At 39.9% G+C, this 17,198-nt stretch overlaps 1 protein-coding gene across 2 annotated transcripts in view; it reads left to right on the top strand.

The window, feature by feature from the left end:
• Positions 1 to 16,679, top strand: part of SLCO4A1 (solute carrier organic anion transporter family member 4A1) — a 137,245-nt gene extending 120,566 nt beyond the window's left edge. For both annotated transcript variants that reach the window (XM_044298292.1, XM_044298291.1), the window contains exons 9-12: positions 298 to 470; positions 2,408 to 2,472; positions 9,648 to 9,796; positions 16,204 to 16,679. In XM_044298292.1, coding sequence (XP_044154227.1) covers positions 298 to 470; positions 2,408 to 2,472; positions 9,648 to 9,796; positions 16,204 to 16,356 — 540 coding nt within the window. In that variant the 3' untranslated portion in view covers positions 16,357 to 16,679. The remainder of the gene's footprint in view (positions 1 to 297; positions 471 to 2,407; positions 2,473 to 9,647; positions 9,797 to 16,203) is intronic.
• The last annotated feature ends 519 nt before the right edge of the window (positions 16,680 to 17,198 follow it).

Raw genomic sequence — 17,198 nt, forward strand, 5'->3', positions numbered from 1 at the left:
ATTTGGGTGAAAACTCAGACTGGCTGCATTATAGGTATTGATCGGGCCACCATCAGACATTGATTGTATATCTGGGTATTTTGTGATTGAACCCTTGCACCTATGGGATTTGGAGGCTATAAGTATGCCTTCCATTTATAATATTACTGATGCAGCAGGACTGAAGATGTAATGTGGCTGCACCATTGTCTTTCTGTAGTCCTATGTAACAGCCCAGATAAATCACTCTGGCACATTTATTGCATCTGTGTTTTTAATATATGTTTTATGTAATGACCATCTCATTTTATTCTCCAGGTTTACCAAAACTGCAGCTGCGTTGCGTCAAATATTTCCTTGTCGGGTGCACAGGCTGTATCGGGGAAATGTTCGTCTTCCTGCCAGAAGATGTCTCTGCTTTTAGTATTCACTTTCACTATCATATTGTTTACATTCCTGGGCAGTATTCCTGCATTGACCGCAACCCTGAGGTATCCTTATAGTTAAGCTAGCCGTACACATGAGATATCTGTCTAATGTATATAATGACAGTGCCAGTCTAGGCTCAGTGCCAGTCTAGGCTCAGTACCATTGGATTTCAAGCCATTTTATCCTTTTTTTCCTGGTTGATAAGCAGTGGCAGCTGTGTCTGGCATCCATTTATCTTCCTCCCCATTTGGCTAAGCTGAAAATGCCTATATGTGTGTGTGGGGAGGATAGGATGATAGCTTGTATGCATGTAATTACTTATTACTTATTTAATTCTAATTTCCTGAAAGTGCTGTGTATAAATAGCAGGCTGCGGTAAACTTTCTGACTCATAGAGATTATGTGACTAATATTGCAATCACCAGAACATATTTTCTGCATTTGATGCATCTACACTCTTGATGACTTTTCAAAATAAGGTTTAATGCATGTACATGAGGAGTAGTACTATTTCACCCATTTTACTGCATGGCTTGTACCCAGCATTTTTATCAGCTTCCCCTCTGAAGGCTCCATTTCTAATTCTTAGTTCTCCCCGATCTAGTTTGCGGAGATTAGCTGCTGTCATGTCTCCCATAGATAACACATAGAGAAAACAGGAGATTCTGTGCCATAATCAACTCTGTCTCTTTCGTTCTTACTAATGCACTCACACAGAAGCACCATGTAGGACATTTGTCGTTGCCTGTTCTCTCACTGATCCCTATGATTCAGTAAGTTCAGGCCAGTAAACCCATGGTCAAGCCGGAACACACATCCAGAATACGGACTCCAAAATATGAACATGTAAATCCAACCTTTAAGGGGTTTTCTGAGACTTAAATACTGATGACCTATGCTCTAGATAGGTCTTTGGTATCTGATCGGTGGGGGTCTGACACCCGGGATCCACACCAGTCAGCTGTTTTAGAAGGTAGCGGCCTTCTCACAGCTTTCCTTAGTCCATATGACATCACCTTCATCTGTCTCATCGCCTAGGCACAGCTCAAATCCGTAGAAGTGAATGGGGCTGAGCTGCTGTCACGGTCTCTACTGTGACAGGGGTCAGAAGATTTAAGAGACTGGCTGCACGTGATGTGATCTGACAGCCTCTTTGGTTTCACTTGTTTTTGTGTTGTTGCTGGTTATGACCACACCTCTTGTCTCAGGTGTAGCTTAAGTGGTCATTCCAACTCCTCTATTTAGTCTGGTCTAACCCATCATGCTATGCATTTGATAGCTCCTTTCTGTTTGTGGAAGTGTTGGTGTCTGGTTCTCCACAGAGTTCCTGCTTGTCCGTGTACTTCGGAGTTAAATGTCTTTTTCCTATTTCTAGTTTGTTGTATACCCCTATCTTTTGGTGTTCGGCCTGAGGGAGTCTTCCTTTCCTTCAGCTGGGAAGGAACAGGTCATGTTTTGTCCTGACACTATTTCCAGGGCCCTTTTGGGTCAGATAGGGCTCTAGGTTCCTGCGTATGAACATTTCTACCATCGAGGTCTGTTCATACTGATAGTAGTCAGGGCTCGGTTTAGGGATTCACTAGGTGGTGACCTTTCCCTAGTTTCCAGACCTAGTACCTGTTCCCTTCCCTCCTGTGTTCGGTGTGGAGTTTACCACCCACACCGCGCTGTGACAGCTGCGATACAATATATGCGGCACTGTGTTTGGTGAGCATGGGGAAGGCTGCGGCACTCACAGAAGCACCAGTGCCTTCTCAAACAGCTGATGGACCCCCACCAATGAGATACTGATGACCTATCCAGAGGAAAGGTCATTATTATTTAAATATCAGTAAACCCTTTTAAGCTAAGATAAAAATGGAAAGTCCCTTCAATTGATGTCACACTGGAACAAATTCTAACATGTCAGATAAACCATACTATTGATGCATAATTAAAAAATCCTGTAAACAGACAATGTTTTAACCGTGTATTTTCCCATGATGCTTTTGTATTCTAGGTGTGTTTCAGATAGTCAGCGTTCCTTTGCACTTGGGATCCAGTGGATATTAGTGCGGACATTAGGTATGGAATAACAAGAAGCACTTACACTAATGGACTCAATAACCCTAATGATAAACTCAGCATTTCCTGCATTTTATCTGCTCGGCCCTGTACTCAGAGCAAAGTGCTTTCAGCTAACAGGCTGGGTCTTTAATATATTATTACCACCTCCAGCTTAACTAGTAAAGAGCTGCCTGTCCATAGCGAGATTTACATTCACTGATAGGATGGCTCGTGCAGATAACATGATACTAGCATTACGTTCATAAGATGGCATTGAGGAGTGACTGCATGTTGTAATACAATGGTGGCTGATGATAAAACACATATAAGGCTTTGCATGCTTGAATTACTTCACAGTTGTGGATTTTACTATTGGATATGTATGATTAGATAGCATTCATAGATAGATACCCTTTAATCGTAGAATAAAAACAGTTTCGATAAGTTGTCCAATATCTGTTTCTTTAAGTAGAATTTAAAGGGGTTGTCCCGTGACAACTTCTTATCCCCTCTAGCCACAGAATAGGAGATGAGAGTCTGATTGGCAGGGGTCTGACCGCTGGGGCCTCGGCTGATCACGAGAGCGGTAGTTTGTGTTCCCCCATTTAAACGGGACACCTCTTTGAGACTGATGGAACACCATAAAGTTGAATAGAGCGTCGTACACACGTCTCCTCGCTCATTCAAACGGGGGAACAGAGGCCCCCATTCTAGTGATTATTGGGGGCCCCAGCTGTCAGACACTTCACTCTACACTCTAGATAGGGGTTGTAGTCATGGGACAACCCCTAAAATGCAGTGCAAGCAGCATGTTAAAGAGCTAGAGGAGCTGAGCAAATTGATATGTAGTTTTGTAGGAAAATATTAATCAAACAAAAATGGTTTTTAATGGAAGAAATGCCAAAAATACAATCTCCTCCACATATTTTGTATCATCGTGTCCATAATGACATCTTTGCAATTATGATGTAATTTATCCCATTTAGTGAACACCATAAAAAATAACAAAAATGCCAGAATTATTTTTTGCTTATTTACCACAAAAAAGAATAAAAAGCGATCAAAAAGTGTTATGTACCCAAAAATTATATTAACCACTTTACATCTGCCCATAGGATATAAACGTCCTATGGGTGGATGTTTACTATGAATGGACTTTCTGGAACATACATTCAGAGATCGCAGCTGCACGCTAATATTCGTGAAGCTGCAGAGTGGGTTGCCCGCTGTCAGTGTACACCAAGTGCTGTGTGTACAGAGAAGGAAGCATGTAACCGCCGGGGCAGGGAGAGTGCAGGGCCTGTCGGGTCTGTCATAGACCACGACAAGCCCTGCACCGAGGCTGTACAGCACAGTATAGTGCTGTACAGCCTCATTGGGGCGTGTATTTCCCATGTAACTGGGGCTACTATGTCAGCCCCAGTTACAGGAGAAATCAATAGTAAAATAAAAGTCAAATGTCCCCTACAGGTCTTGTATGACCTTATGGGGACACAAAGTGTAAAATAAAAAATAAAAATAAAGTTTTATAAAAAAAAAAAAAAAATTCACATGAAAAAAATATTTCTATTAAGTAATAAAAAAAAAAATTAAAAATAGGAAAACATTAATAAAATAGACATATTTGGTATTGCCGCATCCATGACGGCCGGCTCTATAAATATATCACATGATCCACCCTGTCCGATAAACACCATAAAAAATAAAAACTGTAAAAAAAGCCATTTTTGTCACCTTACATCACAAAAAGTGCAACACAAAGTGATCAAAAAGGCGTATGTCTTTATGGTACCAATAAAGCCGTGTCACCCCCCCCTGCAAAAAATGAGCCCCTACATAAGAAAATCGCTCAGAAAATTTAAAAAACTATAGCTCTCAGAAGATGGAGACATTAAAACATATTTTTTTGTTTCAAAAATGCTATTATTGTGTTAAAGTGAAAAAAAAAGACATATTAAGTATCACCGTGTCCGTAACAACCATCTCTATAAAAATATCACATGACCCTCATGTGAACGCCGTAAAAAAATAAAATAGAAACATTGCCACAAAAATGCCATTTTTTGTCACCTTACATATGAACCCCAAAATAGTGCCAAACAGTCATCTCATCCCGCAAAAAATGCGGTCCTACCTAAGACAATTGCCCAAAAAAAAAAAAAAAACTATTGCTCTCAGAATATGGAGACACTAAATTATAATTTTTTTTTGTTAAAAAAATTCTGTTATTGTGTGAAACTTGAGTAAATAAAAAAGTATACTTATTCGGTGCCCTGTCTGTAAGAACCTGCTCTATAAAATATCACATGACCTAACTTCTCAGGTGAACACCGTAAAAAATAAAATAAAAACGGTGTCAAAAAAGGCATTTTTTGTCACCTTACATCACAGAAAGTGTAATAGCAAGTGATCAAAAAGTCATATGCACCCCAAAATAGTACCATTAGTATCAAACTGTCATCTCATCCTGCAAAAATTATACCCCAGCTAAGACTATCACCCAGAAAATAAAAAAACTGTGGCTCTCAGACTATGGAGACACTAAAATGATTTTTTTTTGTTTAAAAAATGATATTATTGTGTAAAACTTAAATAAATAAATAAATTTATATATCTTAGGTATCGCCATGTCCGTAAGAACCTGCCGTATAAAAATATTACATTACCTAACCCCCTAGGTGAACACCGTTTTTTGTCACCTTACATCACAAAAGTGTAATACCAAGTGATCAAAAAGTCATATGCACCCTATAATAGTACCAAACAAACCATCATCTCATACCGAAAAAAATGAGATGAGCCCCTACATAAGACAATCGCCCCCCCAAAAAAATCTATAGCTTTTAGAATGTGCTTTATTATGTAAAACAAACAACCCAAAAAAGTTGTCATAGTTGGTATTGTCATGTCCGTAACAACCTGCTCTATAAAAATACCATATGATCTAACCTGTTAGATGAACATTGTAAATAACAAAAAAAATAAAAACGGTGCCTCACAAAAAGTGTAATATAGAGCAACCAAAAATCATATGTACCCTAAAATAGTACCAACAAAACTGCCACCTTATCTCGTAGTTTCCAAAATGGGGTAACTTTTTTGGAGTTTCTACTCTAGGGGTGCATTAGGGGGTCTTCAATTGTGACATGGTGTCAAAAAAACAGTCCAGCAAAATCTGTCTTCCAAAAACCATATGGAGTTCCTTTCTTTCTGCGCCCTGCTGTGTGACTAAACAGCAGTTTGCGACCACATATGGAGTGTTTCTGTAAACTGCAGAATCAGGGCAATAAATATTGAGTTTTGTTTGGCTGTTACCCCTTGCTTTGTTAGCAGGAAAAAATGATTAAATGGAAAATCTGCCAAAAAAGGGAAATTCTGAAACTTCACCTCTATTTTCCATTAATTCTTGTGGAACACCTAAAGGGTTTATAAAATCAGTTTTGAATACCTTGAGGGTGTAGTTTCTAAAATAGTGTCATTTTCGGGTTGTTTCTATTATGTAAGCCTCACAAAGTGACTTCAGACCTGAACTGGTCCTTTAAAAAGTGGGTTTTCTGCAACATTTTAAGATTTGCTTCTAAACTTCTAAGCCTTCTAACGTCCCCAAAAAATAAAATGGCATTCACAAAATGATCCAAACATGAAGCAAACATATGGGGAATGTTAAGTAATAACTATTTTTGGAGGTATTACTATCTACAAACCGAATTCCCAAAAAGTTGGGACACTAAACAAATTGTGAATAAAAACTGAATGCAATGATGTGGAAATGGCAAATGTCAATATTTTATTTGTAATAGAACGGAGATGACAGATCAAACGTTTAATCTGAGTAAATGTATCATTTTAAAGGAAAAATACGTTGATTCAAATTTTCACTATGTCAACAAATCCCCAAAAAGTTGGGACAAGTAGCAATAAGAGGCTGGAAAAAGTAAATTTGAGCATAACTAAGAGCTGGAAGACCAATTAACACTAATTAGTTGAATTGGCAACATGATTGGGTATAAAAAGAGCTTCTCAGAGTGGCAGTGTCTCTCAGAAGCCAAGATGGGTAGAGGATCACCAATTCCCACAATGTTGCGCAGAAAGATAGTGGAGCAATATCAGAAAGGTGTTACCCAGCGAAAAATTGCAAAGACTTTGCATCTATCATCATCATCCGAAGATTCAGAGAATCTGGAACAATCTCTGTGCGTAAGGGTCAAGGCCATAAAACCATACTGGATGCCCGTGATCTCCGGGCCCTTAAACGACACTGCACCACAAACAGGAATGCTACTGTAAAGGAAATCACAGAATGGGCTCAGGAATACTTCCAGAAACCATTGTCAGTGAACACAATCCACCGTGCCATCCGCCGTTGCCAGCTGAAACTCTACAGTGCAAAGAAGAAGCCATTTCTAAGCAAGATCCACAAGCTCAGGCGTTTTCACTGGGCCAGGGATAATTTAAAATGGAGTGTGGCAAAATGGAAGACTGTTCTGTGGTCAGACGAGTCACGATTCAAAGTTCTTTTTGGAAATCTGGGACGCCATGTCATCCGGACCAAAGAGGACAAGGACAACCCAAGTTGTTATGAACGCTCAGTTCAGAAGCCTGCATCTCTGATGGTATGGGGTTGCATGAGTGCGAGTGGCATGGGCAGCTTGCATGTCTGGAAAGGCACCATCAATGCAGAAAAATATATTCAGGTTCTAGAACAACATATGCTCCCATCCAGACGTCATCTCTTTCAGGGAAGACCCTGCATTTTTCAACAAGATAATGCCAGACCACATTCTGCATCAATCACAACATCATGGCTGCGTAGGAGAAGGATCTGGGTACTGAAATGGCCAGTCTGCAGTCCAGATCTTTCACCTATAGAGAACATTTGGCACATCATAAAGAGGAAGGTGCAACAAAGAAGGCCCAAGAGGATTGAACAGTTAGAGGCCTGTATTAGACAAGAATGGGAGAGCATTCCTATTTCTAAACTTGAGAAACTGGTCTCCTCGGTCCCCAGACGTCTGTTGAGTGTTGTAAGAAGAAGAGGAGATGCCACACAGTGGTGAAAATGGCCTTGTCCCAACTTTTTGGGGATTTGTTGACACCATGAAATTCTGATTCAACATATTTTTCCCTTAAAATGGTACATTTTCTCAGTTTAAACTTTTGTTCTGTGATTTATGTTCTATTCTGAATAAAATATTAGAAGTTGGCACCTCCACATCATTGCATTCAGTTTTTATTCACGATTCGTATAGTGTCCCAACTTTTTTGGAATCCGGTTTGTATTATAAAAGTAGAGAAATTGAAATTTGGAAATTTGCTAATGTTTCCCAATTTTTGGTAAATTAGTTTTTTTTTATAATAAAAAATGACATTTCTTGACTCAATTTTACCACTGTCATGAAGTACAATATGTGACGAGAAAAAAAAATCTCAGAATGGCCTGGATAAGTAAAAGCGTTTTAAAGTTATTACCACATAAAGTGACACATGTCAGATTTGCAAAAAATGGCTCTGTCAGGAAGGGGGAAATGGCCCGGATGTGAAGTGGTTAATGGAAAATACAAGTTGTCCCGCAAAAGTCAAGCCCTCGCACACCTCTGTAGAAAGAAAAATAAAAAAGTTTTGGGATGTGGCAATGCAAAAACGTTTTCTTTTTTTTTAAAGTCGTTTTATTACGCAAAAGTAGTAAAACATAAAAATACTATATTTATTTGATATCGCTGTAATCATACTGACCCAGAGAATAAAGTTATCATGTTATTTATGCTGAAAAAGAAAATGCCTCAAAATGTATAATGTAAAAACTTTGTGGCAGTATTGCTGTTTTTTTCCCCATCCCCTCCCAGAAAGAGTTAATGAAAGTTAATTAGTAAGTTATGTGTACCCCAAAATGGCACTATTAAAAACTATAACTAATCCTACAAAAATAAGCCCTCGTACAGCTACATAGACGGAAAAATCTAAAAGTTATAGCTCTTGGAAGGCGACAATGAAAAAAATAGCTTTTAACAGTTAGGCCCGATAAGGGGTTACATTATAAATTACAAGTTTTACTGAATCTTTTCCTTTCTTGCACTGCATTTTGTGGGTCCTCTTTAAAGGGTATTTATACTTTGGCAACCAAAATTTGTCTTTGCTCCAAAATAATGCATCTAGAATAAAAAATTAAACAAGAAAATAGTTATGATTGAAAAGCTATTGTTTTGTGTGTACAGCTCCTGTACAGACCTATATGTCTCCATGGTTGCAGAATACACACAAACCCTGTGTAGTCCACTCCTGCAGCCATTTGTTAATCTCTTCCATCGCCCTCATTTCTTAGAAGAGGGACTGCAGGGTGAGACTACACAGGGGTGGTCTGTAATCTGACAGTGGGGACGTTTAGAAGCTGTATGCAGAAAATCTAGGAGATTTGTAAAGTCTTTGCAATGGCGCAACAAACACGGTGGTTGCAAAACTATACATTCCCTCAAAACACTGCTGTAAAGGCTCTTCTGAACTAGAGTTATGCACCACCACTAAAAGCTGCAGTAACTACTTAGAGGGGTTGTCCAAGTTATATTTATTGATGACCTATCCTCAGGATAGGTCATCAATATCAGATCGGTGAGGGTCCGACACCCAGCACCCCTGCCGATCAGCTGTTTGAAGAGGAGGCACGCGCCGTGCCAGCGCTGCCTCCTCTCCACTGTTTACCTTCTCGCTGTTGCATCTGCAGCCGCCCCATTCATTTCAAAGGGACGGCTTGGGTGTAATTACACCTGCTCACCACTGCAGATGCAACAGCGAGAAGGTAAACAGTGAAGAGGAGGCAGCGCCTTCTCTTCAAATAGCTTATCGGCGGCGGTGTCGGACCCCCACCAATCTAATATTGATGACCTATCCTGCGGATAGGTCATCAATAAATATAACTTGGACAACCCCTTTAATTTTTATAATTGTAACAGAACTGAATTTGTCTTCTGTTTCATTCGTACACCATTATAATGCTCTAGTGCTGTACTTTTCTCTGTAATCCCATGTAAAACCTTAGATGCCCTTGATGTCGCAGTGAGTTGTAACCAACTCATCTCTGCTGTATCGATACATTAAACCTAACTTGACCTAGGATCACATGTAAGGCCTTTGTCTTCCTTCATATGCACTTTTCCCTCCCTGTGATCACTACTTGATTTCTACCTTCTGATCCTTCCCAGGTGGAATCCCTGGACCCATTGCCTTTGGCTCCATAATTGATATTTCGTGTCTGCTCTGGCAAAACCAAAATGGAGAGAGGGGGTCATGCTACATGTACCAAAATTCAGCCATGAGCAATTATATGCTCATAGCAGGGCTTGTTTACAAGGTGAGTGCCATTATGTACCTCCTCATCACTACCGTGGCATTGAAAATAAAAAATACCGAATATTGTCCTTCTGTAGCGGTCATCGCAGAGAGAGCAAAGTAATCTCAGTTTATGTCTCCACTGCACAGGGAAGGGTTTATATTAGGCCTTCTTCACTTGTCAATGAATCCCGACCATGTACTGTCCCGTGTTCAATTTTAATGTGTATATTTACACATGAGTCATTTTCCACTGACTGTGGGTCAGTGTAAAAACCACAGATACACACACTTCTTTGGTCTGTGATGTGGACCAAACATGCACATTCAAGTCTATGGGTCTGTGAAAACCACTGACACAACACAGTTGGCATCCGTGATCGGTCAGTGATTTTCACAGTCTATTAGTAGGAGAAACTCATTTTCCAGTGTCCATGGAATACAGATGGCACATGAAGGGCAAAAAACTGATACACGGACCAAACACGAATCCATCACAGATGAACCACTGACCATCTTGTGATGGATGTCGTCATGGATGCATGAAAGAGACCTTGAAATATCAGCTATATTTTTCTTTTGATAGGCCTAAAGTGAGTAGTATAATGTGAGAAGCCTGACTAGCAACACTACCAGGATAGCATAGAGGAAGTGTGGTACTCTAATTGAGTCATCACCCCTCACTCCTCCCTGGTCTAACCTACAGTATTAGAGGCCATAGACACCATTGGGGTCATTTTTTTAAAAATTATTATTGCAGTTTATTTTTTATTTTTTCAGTTAGTATATTGTCAGGAACCTTCCTGCTATGTCTGTTTAGTTCAGAATGTCTTGCCCTTAAGTTTTCCCTCAGTTAAGATGATGGATTGTGTCTCAGCTGGGTGCCATCTTACTTCCTGTTTCATATATAAACCTCTCAAGCCTGTTACTCATTGCTTGAGTATTGTGTTTTAGCTCCTTCTTGTGCAGTCCTCTCGCCTGGAACTTTCTCTCTGGGTTCTTCCTACTCCTTGCGGTTTACCCAGCAACTCCTGGACACCTGCTGACCACTCGCTGGTTTTCCTGCTGACTTCTCGTCTGAAACCTTACCTTCATCTGCATACCTGCTACCTCCTGTTCAAGACTCCAGTGCATCCTGTATTTAGGCTTTGTCCCTGCCATTGGATTCCAGCAGTATTCCACTAGTATTGTGACATCTATAGAAAAAAAAAATCAAACATTTTTCTTCTACAGCTTTCGATTTTAGACTCTCTGCTTCACACTGTATAGATCTGTCGGCTTGGTCTTATCTGTACTTCCCAACATCCCATAAACACTCGTCAGTTTCATAATAATTGAGGTTAAATGAGTGTTTATAAGCTGTTAGGAGTTCAGAGATAAGGGCTACAGATCCAGCCGACAGAGCGGCTCTCTGACGGATTCAGTTTAAAGCACAGAGCCTGCACGTACAATGAAAAACTCAAAGCTACCAAAGAAAACTGTTGAAAAATCTTAATAAAGACCAATCGAAAAAATAATTTTTAGCCCAAAATGAGTAGAAAGCAATAATAAAAACAAATGCCCCAAAGGTATCCTTAGCCTTTAAGCGAGACAGTCATGCTAAAATTCCAAACAGAGAGAAAGTTAAAGACTATGGGCAGGAAATACATGGAGTGATGACCAAAAAATTATACCCAGAAAAAAAGCAACCCAATTTTTCATAGATTGCATACAATAGTCACATTTAGATATATAAATGCATAGTTGCCAACTATTTTAAATTTGACAGGACTATCCCTGATTTTCAGAGACAGTCCCAGCAAATTTGCGGTATCCCAGCCCGAAAATGGTTGGGGCTAGCATAAACCGTGCCCATAAGTGGATGTCTCCAGGCAGGATTGGGACATTCCCGGGGGTGGGGTTTATACGTCCCAATTTTACCAACTAAAATGTTGTGTATAACAAAATGTGATACACTTTTGTTCTGATAATATTGTTCTTTTAAATGAAAAGGACTTTAAAAATCACTTGGCGATAAGACGTATCCCTAAATGGTATGTCCAATCAATGTACACAGTGGCAACATTCTGCTGTCAGTTTAGGGTACAGTTGTAGGGCGATGTTAGGCTCAGCACATGTTGTGTGCAAAGTATCACAGTGTAGAAATGAATGGGGTTGCGGTATGAATCACACGTTTTCCGTGACCTACTGGGATGGATTTATTGCGATTCTGAGGTTATGGTTGTGGCATATATGCAAGTCGCTCTGTGATGCCATTTATTTCTACAGCTGCCCTGATACATTGCAATCCTAGGTCGCAAGAGGATGCTGCTGACTTATTTCATACCATTTCCCTGATATTGTACTGTTCACTTAGCTGCAGGGGCAGTGTTATATTCTGCAAGCCATCAGAGAATTCCTATTCAGCTTCCTTGCAGATGCATCAGCGGTGTGAGGGAAGGCATAAGGGCATCCATTCTGTAGATGTATTCATTGCAATCGATCAAACAAAATCTTTAACATGGACTTGGATAGGAGAGGGATTGTGAAAGAAATTCATGTTGTATCCTGTGGAAGAAAGCATATAAAATCCACTCCTCTCCTACTCCTCTCATGCTAATTCTTGAATTTTTGTTATCTCTAACTAGACATACTAACTCAAGGCCGAATGTTTTTGTATCCACTAAACATGACACTTTTACTGCTTTTTGTGATAAGATGTATGTATACACTACTCACAAAAAGTTAGGGATATTTGGCTTTCAGGTGAAATTTATGTAAAATGTAAAAAGTTTACGCTACTGTGATATTATATCATGAAAGTAGGTCAGTTGAGTAGAAGCATGCAATGGTGATTTCCTCATCCCTAACAACTTATTGAAACAAAAGCCAACACCAATGGTGGGTATACCCTCACAAAAATGCCAATGTCTTAATAACTTGTCATTTGGCCTTGAGCATTAATTACAGTTTGCCAATGACATCGTATGCTGTTCACAAGTTCATTTATTATCTGCTGAGACATGGGATCCCAATCTTCTTGAAGGGCTGCCTTCAGGTCATTGAGGTTCTGGGGTACAGAGTTACAAGCTTCTACTGACTCAGCTGATACCATAGGTTTTCAATGGGATTCAGGTCTGGAGAAAGTGCAGGCCACTCCATTTGAGGTACTCCAGTCTCCAGCAGCCGTTCTCTAATGATGCAACCTCGATGAGCTGGCTCATTGTCGTCCATGAAGATGAAATTAGGACTGTGTTGTTTATGCAGAGGCACAATGACTGGATTAATGATGTTATTCAAGTAGTATGGGCTTGTTATTGTACCATTCACAAAGCGTAGGGCAGTTCTGTATTGACTAGACACACCTGCCCACACTGTAACACCACCACCAAAGGCTTGTCTGGTGACAACAGTAGCTGATGCATAGCGCTTTCCTTGACATCTCCAACATCGTTGGCCGCCATCATTTCTTCTCAGCGTGAATCGATTTTATTAGTGAACAACACTGAGGCCCGCTGGCTCCTCTTCCAGCGTAGATGCTCCCTGGCCCATGCAAGACGATGACTCCTGTGGTCAGGTACCCTTGCAGGTCGTCAAGCACGCAGACCATGCTGATGTGAATGGTTTCAAATGGTCTGACGTGACACTTGGGTGCCTTTCACCTACCTTAAATGTGCTTGGAATTGTGTGGCATTCATCATCTGGTTCCGCAGGGCATTGTTCACAGTGAAGCAGTCATCAATGTGGGATGTGGCCAAAGGACATCCACTTCTATGCCTTTCTGTGACTCTTCCAGTCTTTGTATCTCAGTTGCAACCTGCTGATGGCACTCTGTGACACTCTAAGCTCAGTGGCCACTTCCATCTGAGAACATCCTGCATGAAGCCTCGCAATGGCGAGGTACTTTTGATCAATTTTTAGGTGCCGTCTTGGTCTCATTATGTAAAAATGTGAACAGCATGATGAGGAGGACTGCTAAAATACCAATTCGAATTGAACCAGGAAATGTATTGGGCGATTCATGGATCAAACACCTGTTGTAAATTTTGCCATGAAGCTCCTTGTTAGAGAACAGCAAGTTGTGCAAAAAGTAATGAAACATTGAACAGCTGGACATGTGCATTCAGAAGTGTAGAGAAGGTCACATTAAAGGTGATTTTAATGTGCATTTAAGGTTCATCCTGAAATTTCACCCACAAGCAAAATATCTCTAACTTTTTGTGAGTAGTGTATATATTCACTGCTCACTATAATAAAGAAGGAAGTCATTATGAGGAACACACCTTGTGTTTTTGTCGTGGTTACCCGAACTGGCTCAACTTCAGAACAATTAGGATACTGCATCACATCAGAAAGTTGATTTCGACCACAACAGTCTACAAGCTTCTCTTTATAGTAGTTGTTACTCTGCTTATGATCCAGACTATCCTAATATAGTATTGACTCTGCTGTGAATCTGTAGTTCAAAAATGTCATGCTACTGAATTTCCTGCAATTATATATATATATATATATATATATATATATATTTAATTGTGAGAAACCAAATATCCAGAGTACAATCCACTTATGTATAATAATTATTGAAGAAACCACAAAATATGCCAAAAAACTGACGTTTCGGTCCACTGGGACCTTCCTCAGCAGTAACATCTGTGGTGGGTGCATATACAGAAGCACAGTGTGCTGGTGAGGATCAGTTGAGTGACACAAATTTTTTAACTGTATTGATAGACTGACAAGTCCTTTTTCGACCCCCGATCAGTATACAAGAGTGCAGACCTCAATCTTTTTCATTTGCTGTCAATCTGCAGGGAAATGACTTGATAGTTCCTGCAGCTAAAGGGATCCCAATAATAAGATGAGGCAGTTGCTATTTGACCAATTTACATGTACAAACCCAATTCCCAAAAAGTTGGGACGCTGTGTAAAATGTAAATAAAAAAAAATTAAAAAAGAATGCAAATCTCAAAGACCCATATTAGATCATAGAACACATATCAGATGATGAAAGTCAGACATTTCACCATTTCATGAAGAAAGCGAACTCATTTAGAACTTGATGGCAACAACGCATCTCAAAGAAGTTGGGACAGGTGCAACAAAAGGCTGGAGAAGTAAATGATACTAATAAAAACATTCACATGACTGGGTGTAAAAAGAGCACTTGAGAGAGGCAGAGTCTCTGGGAAGCAAAGATGGGCAGGGGCTCATCAATCTACAAAAAAACTGCATCTGAAAATTGTGAAACAATTTCAGAAAAATGTTCCTCAATGTAAAATTGTGAAGACTTGGATTATCCCAGCATCTCCAGTACAAAATATCATCAAAAGATTCAGAGAATCTGAAGAAATCTATGTGCACAAGGGACAAGGCCAACGGTCAATATTGGAAGCGTGTGATCTCAGATGACACTGCATTAAAAACAGGCATTATTCTGTACTGTAGATCAATGCATGGGCTCAGGAACACTTCCAGAAATCACAGTCTGCGAACACAGCTCGCTATGTAATCCACAAATGCAAGTTAAAGCTGTATCATGCAAAGTAGAAGCCATATGTCAAAACGATCCAGGAATGTGATTGTCTTCTCTGGGCTAAAGCTCATTTAAAACAAACTGAGGCAAAACGGAAAACTGTTCTGTGGTCAGATGACTCAAAATATGAAATTCTTTTTGGGAAACATGGACGTCATGTACTGTGGACTGAAGAGGAGAGGTACCATCCAGCTTGTTATCAGCGCACAGTTCAAAAGTTTGCATCTCTGATGGTATGGGGTTCCCTTAGGTGGGTGGCTTACACATCGGGAAAGGAACTATCAATGCTGAACAGTATGTAGAGGTTTTAGAACAATATATGCTCCTATCCAGACGTCTCTTTCAGGGAATTCCTTACATATTTCAGCAAGACAATTCTAAACCAAATACCAGATCCATCACAACAGCATGGCTCCGCAGAAGAAGGGTCCGGGTGCTGGACTGGCCTGCCTGCATCCAGACCTTTTACCAATAGAAAACCTTTGGTGGGTCCTGAAACAAAATATCTGGAAAAGACCCAGGATTGTTCGGCAGCTAGATGAGCTACATGAGACAAGAATGGGGCAACATTTCTCTCCCAAAACTGCAGCAATTGGTCTCCTCACTGCCCAGATGTGTACATACCGCAGGAGGGGGTGCTACACTATGGTAGACATGACCCTGTCCCAACTTTTTTAATATGTGTCACTCCCATCGAGTTATAAATTAGTAAATTTTTTCATGCAATGGTAAAATGTTTCACTTTCAACGTCTGATATGTGTTCTATGAGTTATTGTGAAGAAAATATGGGTCTATGAGATTTACAAATCATCGCATTCTAGTTTTATTTTAAACAAATTCCTAATTTTGGGGGAATTGGGGTTGCATATTCTGGAACATATAGGAATATCACTGTGCTTTCTCTCTTTTCCAGTTATTAGGAATGGTGTTCTTCCTACTCGCTCTCTTTCTTTATAAACCTCCGCCGGTTTCCCCGGCAAGTAGTGTGGACAAAGCGGCCAATGGGCATTCAGTGAAGGTCTCTCAAGGAGAAACTTTGGTGTCTTCATTGGGCAATCCATCATGAGTGTGGCCCCTACCCACAAGTCTTCTGCAGGCATCCTCCCCTGCCTTCATGCATCATATGACAATCTTCCAGTCATCGAGGCAGTGCTGTCACATCTGATGTTTTTTCTACCGATAGCATGAAAGGGCTACTCCAAGCACTGCGATGACAGCACAGAACATGGGACAGTACGTGCTTTATACAGACACGGATCAGCAATCTCCTCTTTCATTGTCTGAGTACTTAAAATATGTAATATTGCATAAAAGCACTGAAAATATAATTTATGTCAATATTTTATTGTATTTTATTGAAATTACATTTTAATATAAAATGTAAAGTTAGTGGCTTGTAATTAAAGGTTTTTCCTTTTTTTTTTTTTTATAAATAAAGCTTAATAAGTGTTTAAAGCAAAGTTCTACAACTTTCTAATTCACTTTGTGCTTTATTTCTTATAATTTTCTAAATCTCTGCTGGTGAATGGGAATATTTCTGTTACATGTTAAGATCCAGAGAATGCAAACCTGCCCTACCCGCAGCCACCACTGTACACAGATGTATACAGCTCACATTGCGTTCAACACTAGCTGCATAAATCCATATGCACTGAGCTCCCCCTACTGCCAGCTAGAATGATATCATTTATCAGAGCTGCCCTGTACAAATATATTATAAATCTAAGCAGCACAGAATTTTAGACTTAAAAACAGAATGGTGGGCACAAAATGAGACCCTGTGATTTCTTCGAATGACCGTACCAGGCTGATGATTTGTACCGGCACCATTACATTGTAACAAACTATCAAGAAGAAATTAGTGCTGCTGATGTGTTTACCTCACAGACGATTGTCAAGAATGGATCA

This window comes from Bufo gargarizans, chromosome 6 (genome assembly GCF_014858855.1).
Source record: "Bufo gargarizans isolate SCDJY-AF-19 chromosome 6, ASM1485885v1, whole genome shotgun sequence".
Lineage (NCBI taxonomy): Eukaryota > Metazoa > Chordata > Amphibia > Anura > Bufonidae > Bufo > Bufo gargarizans.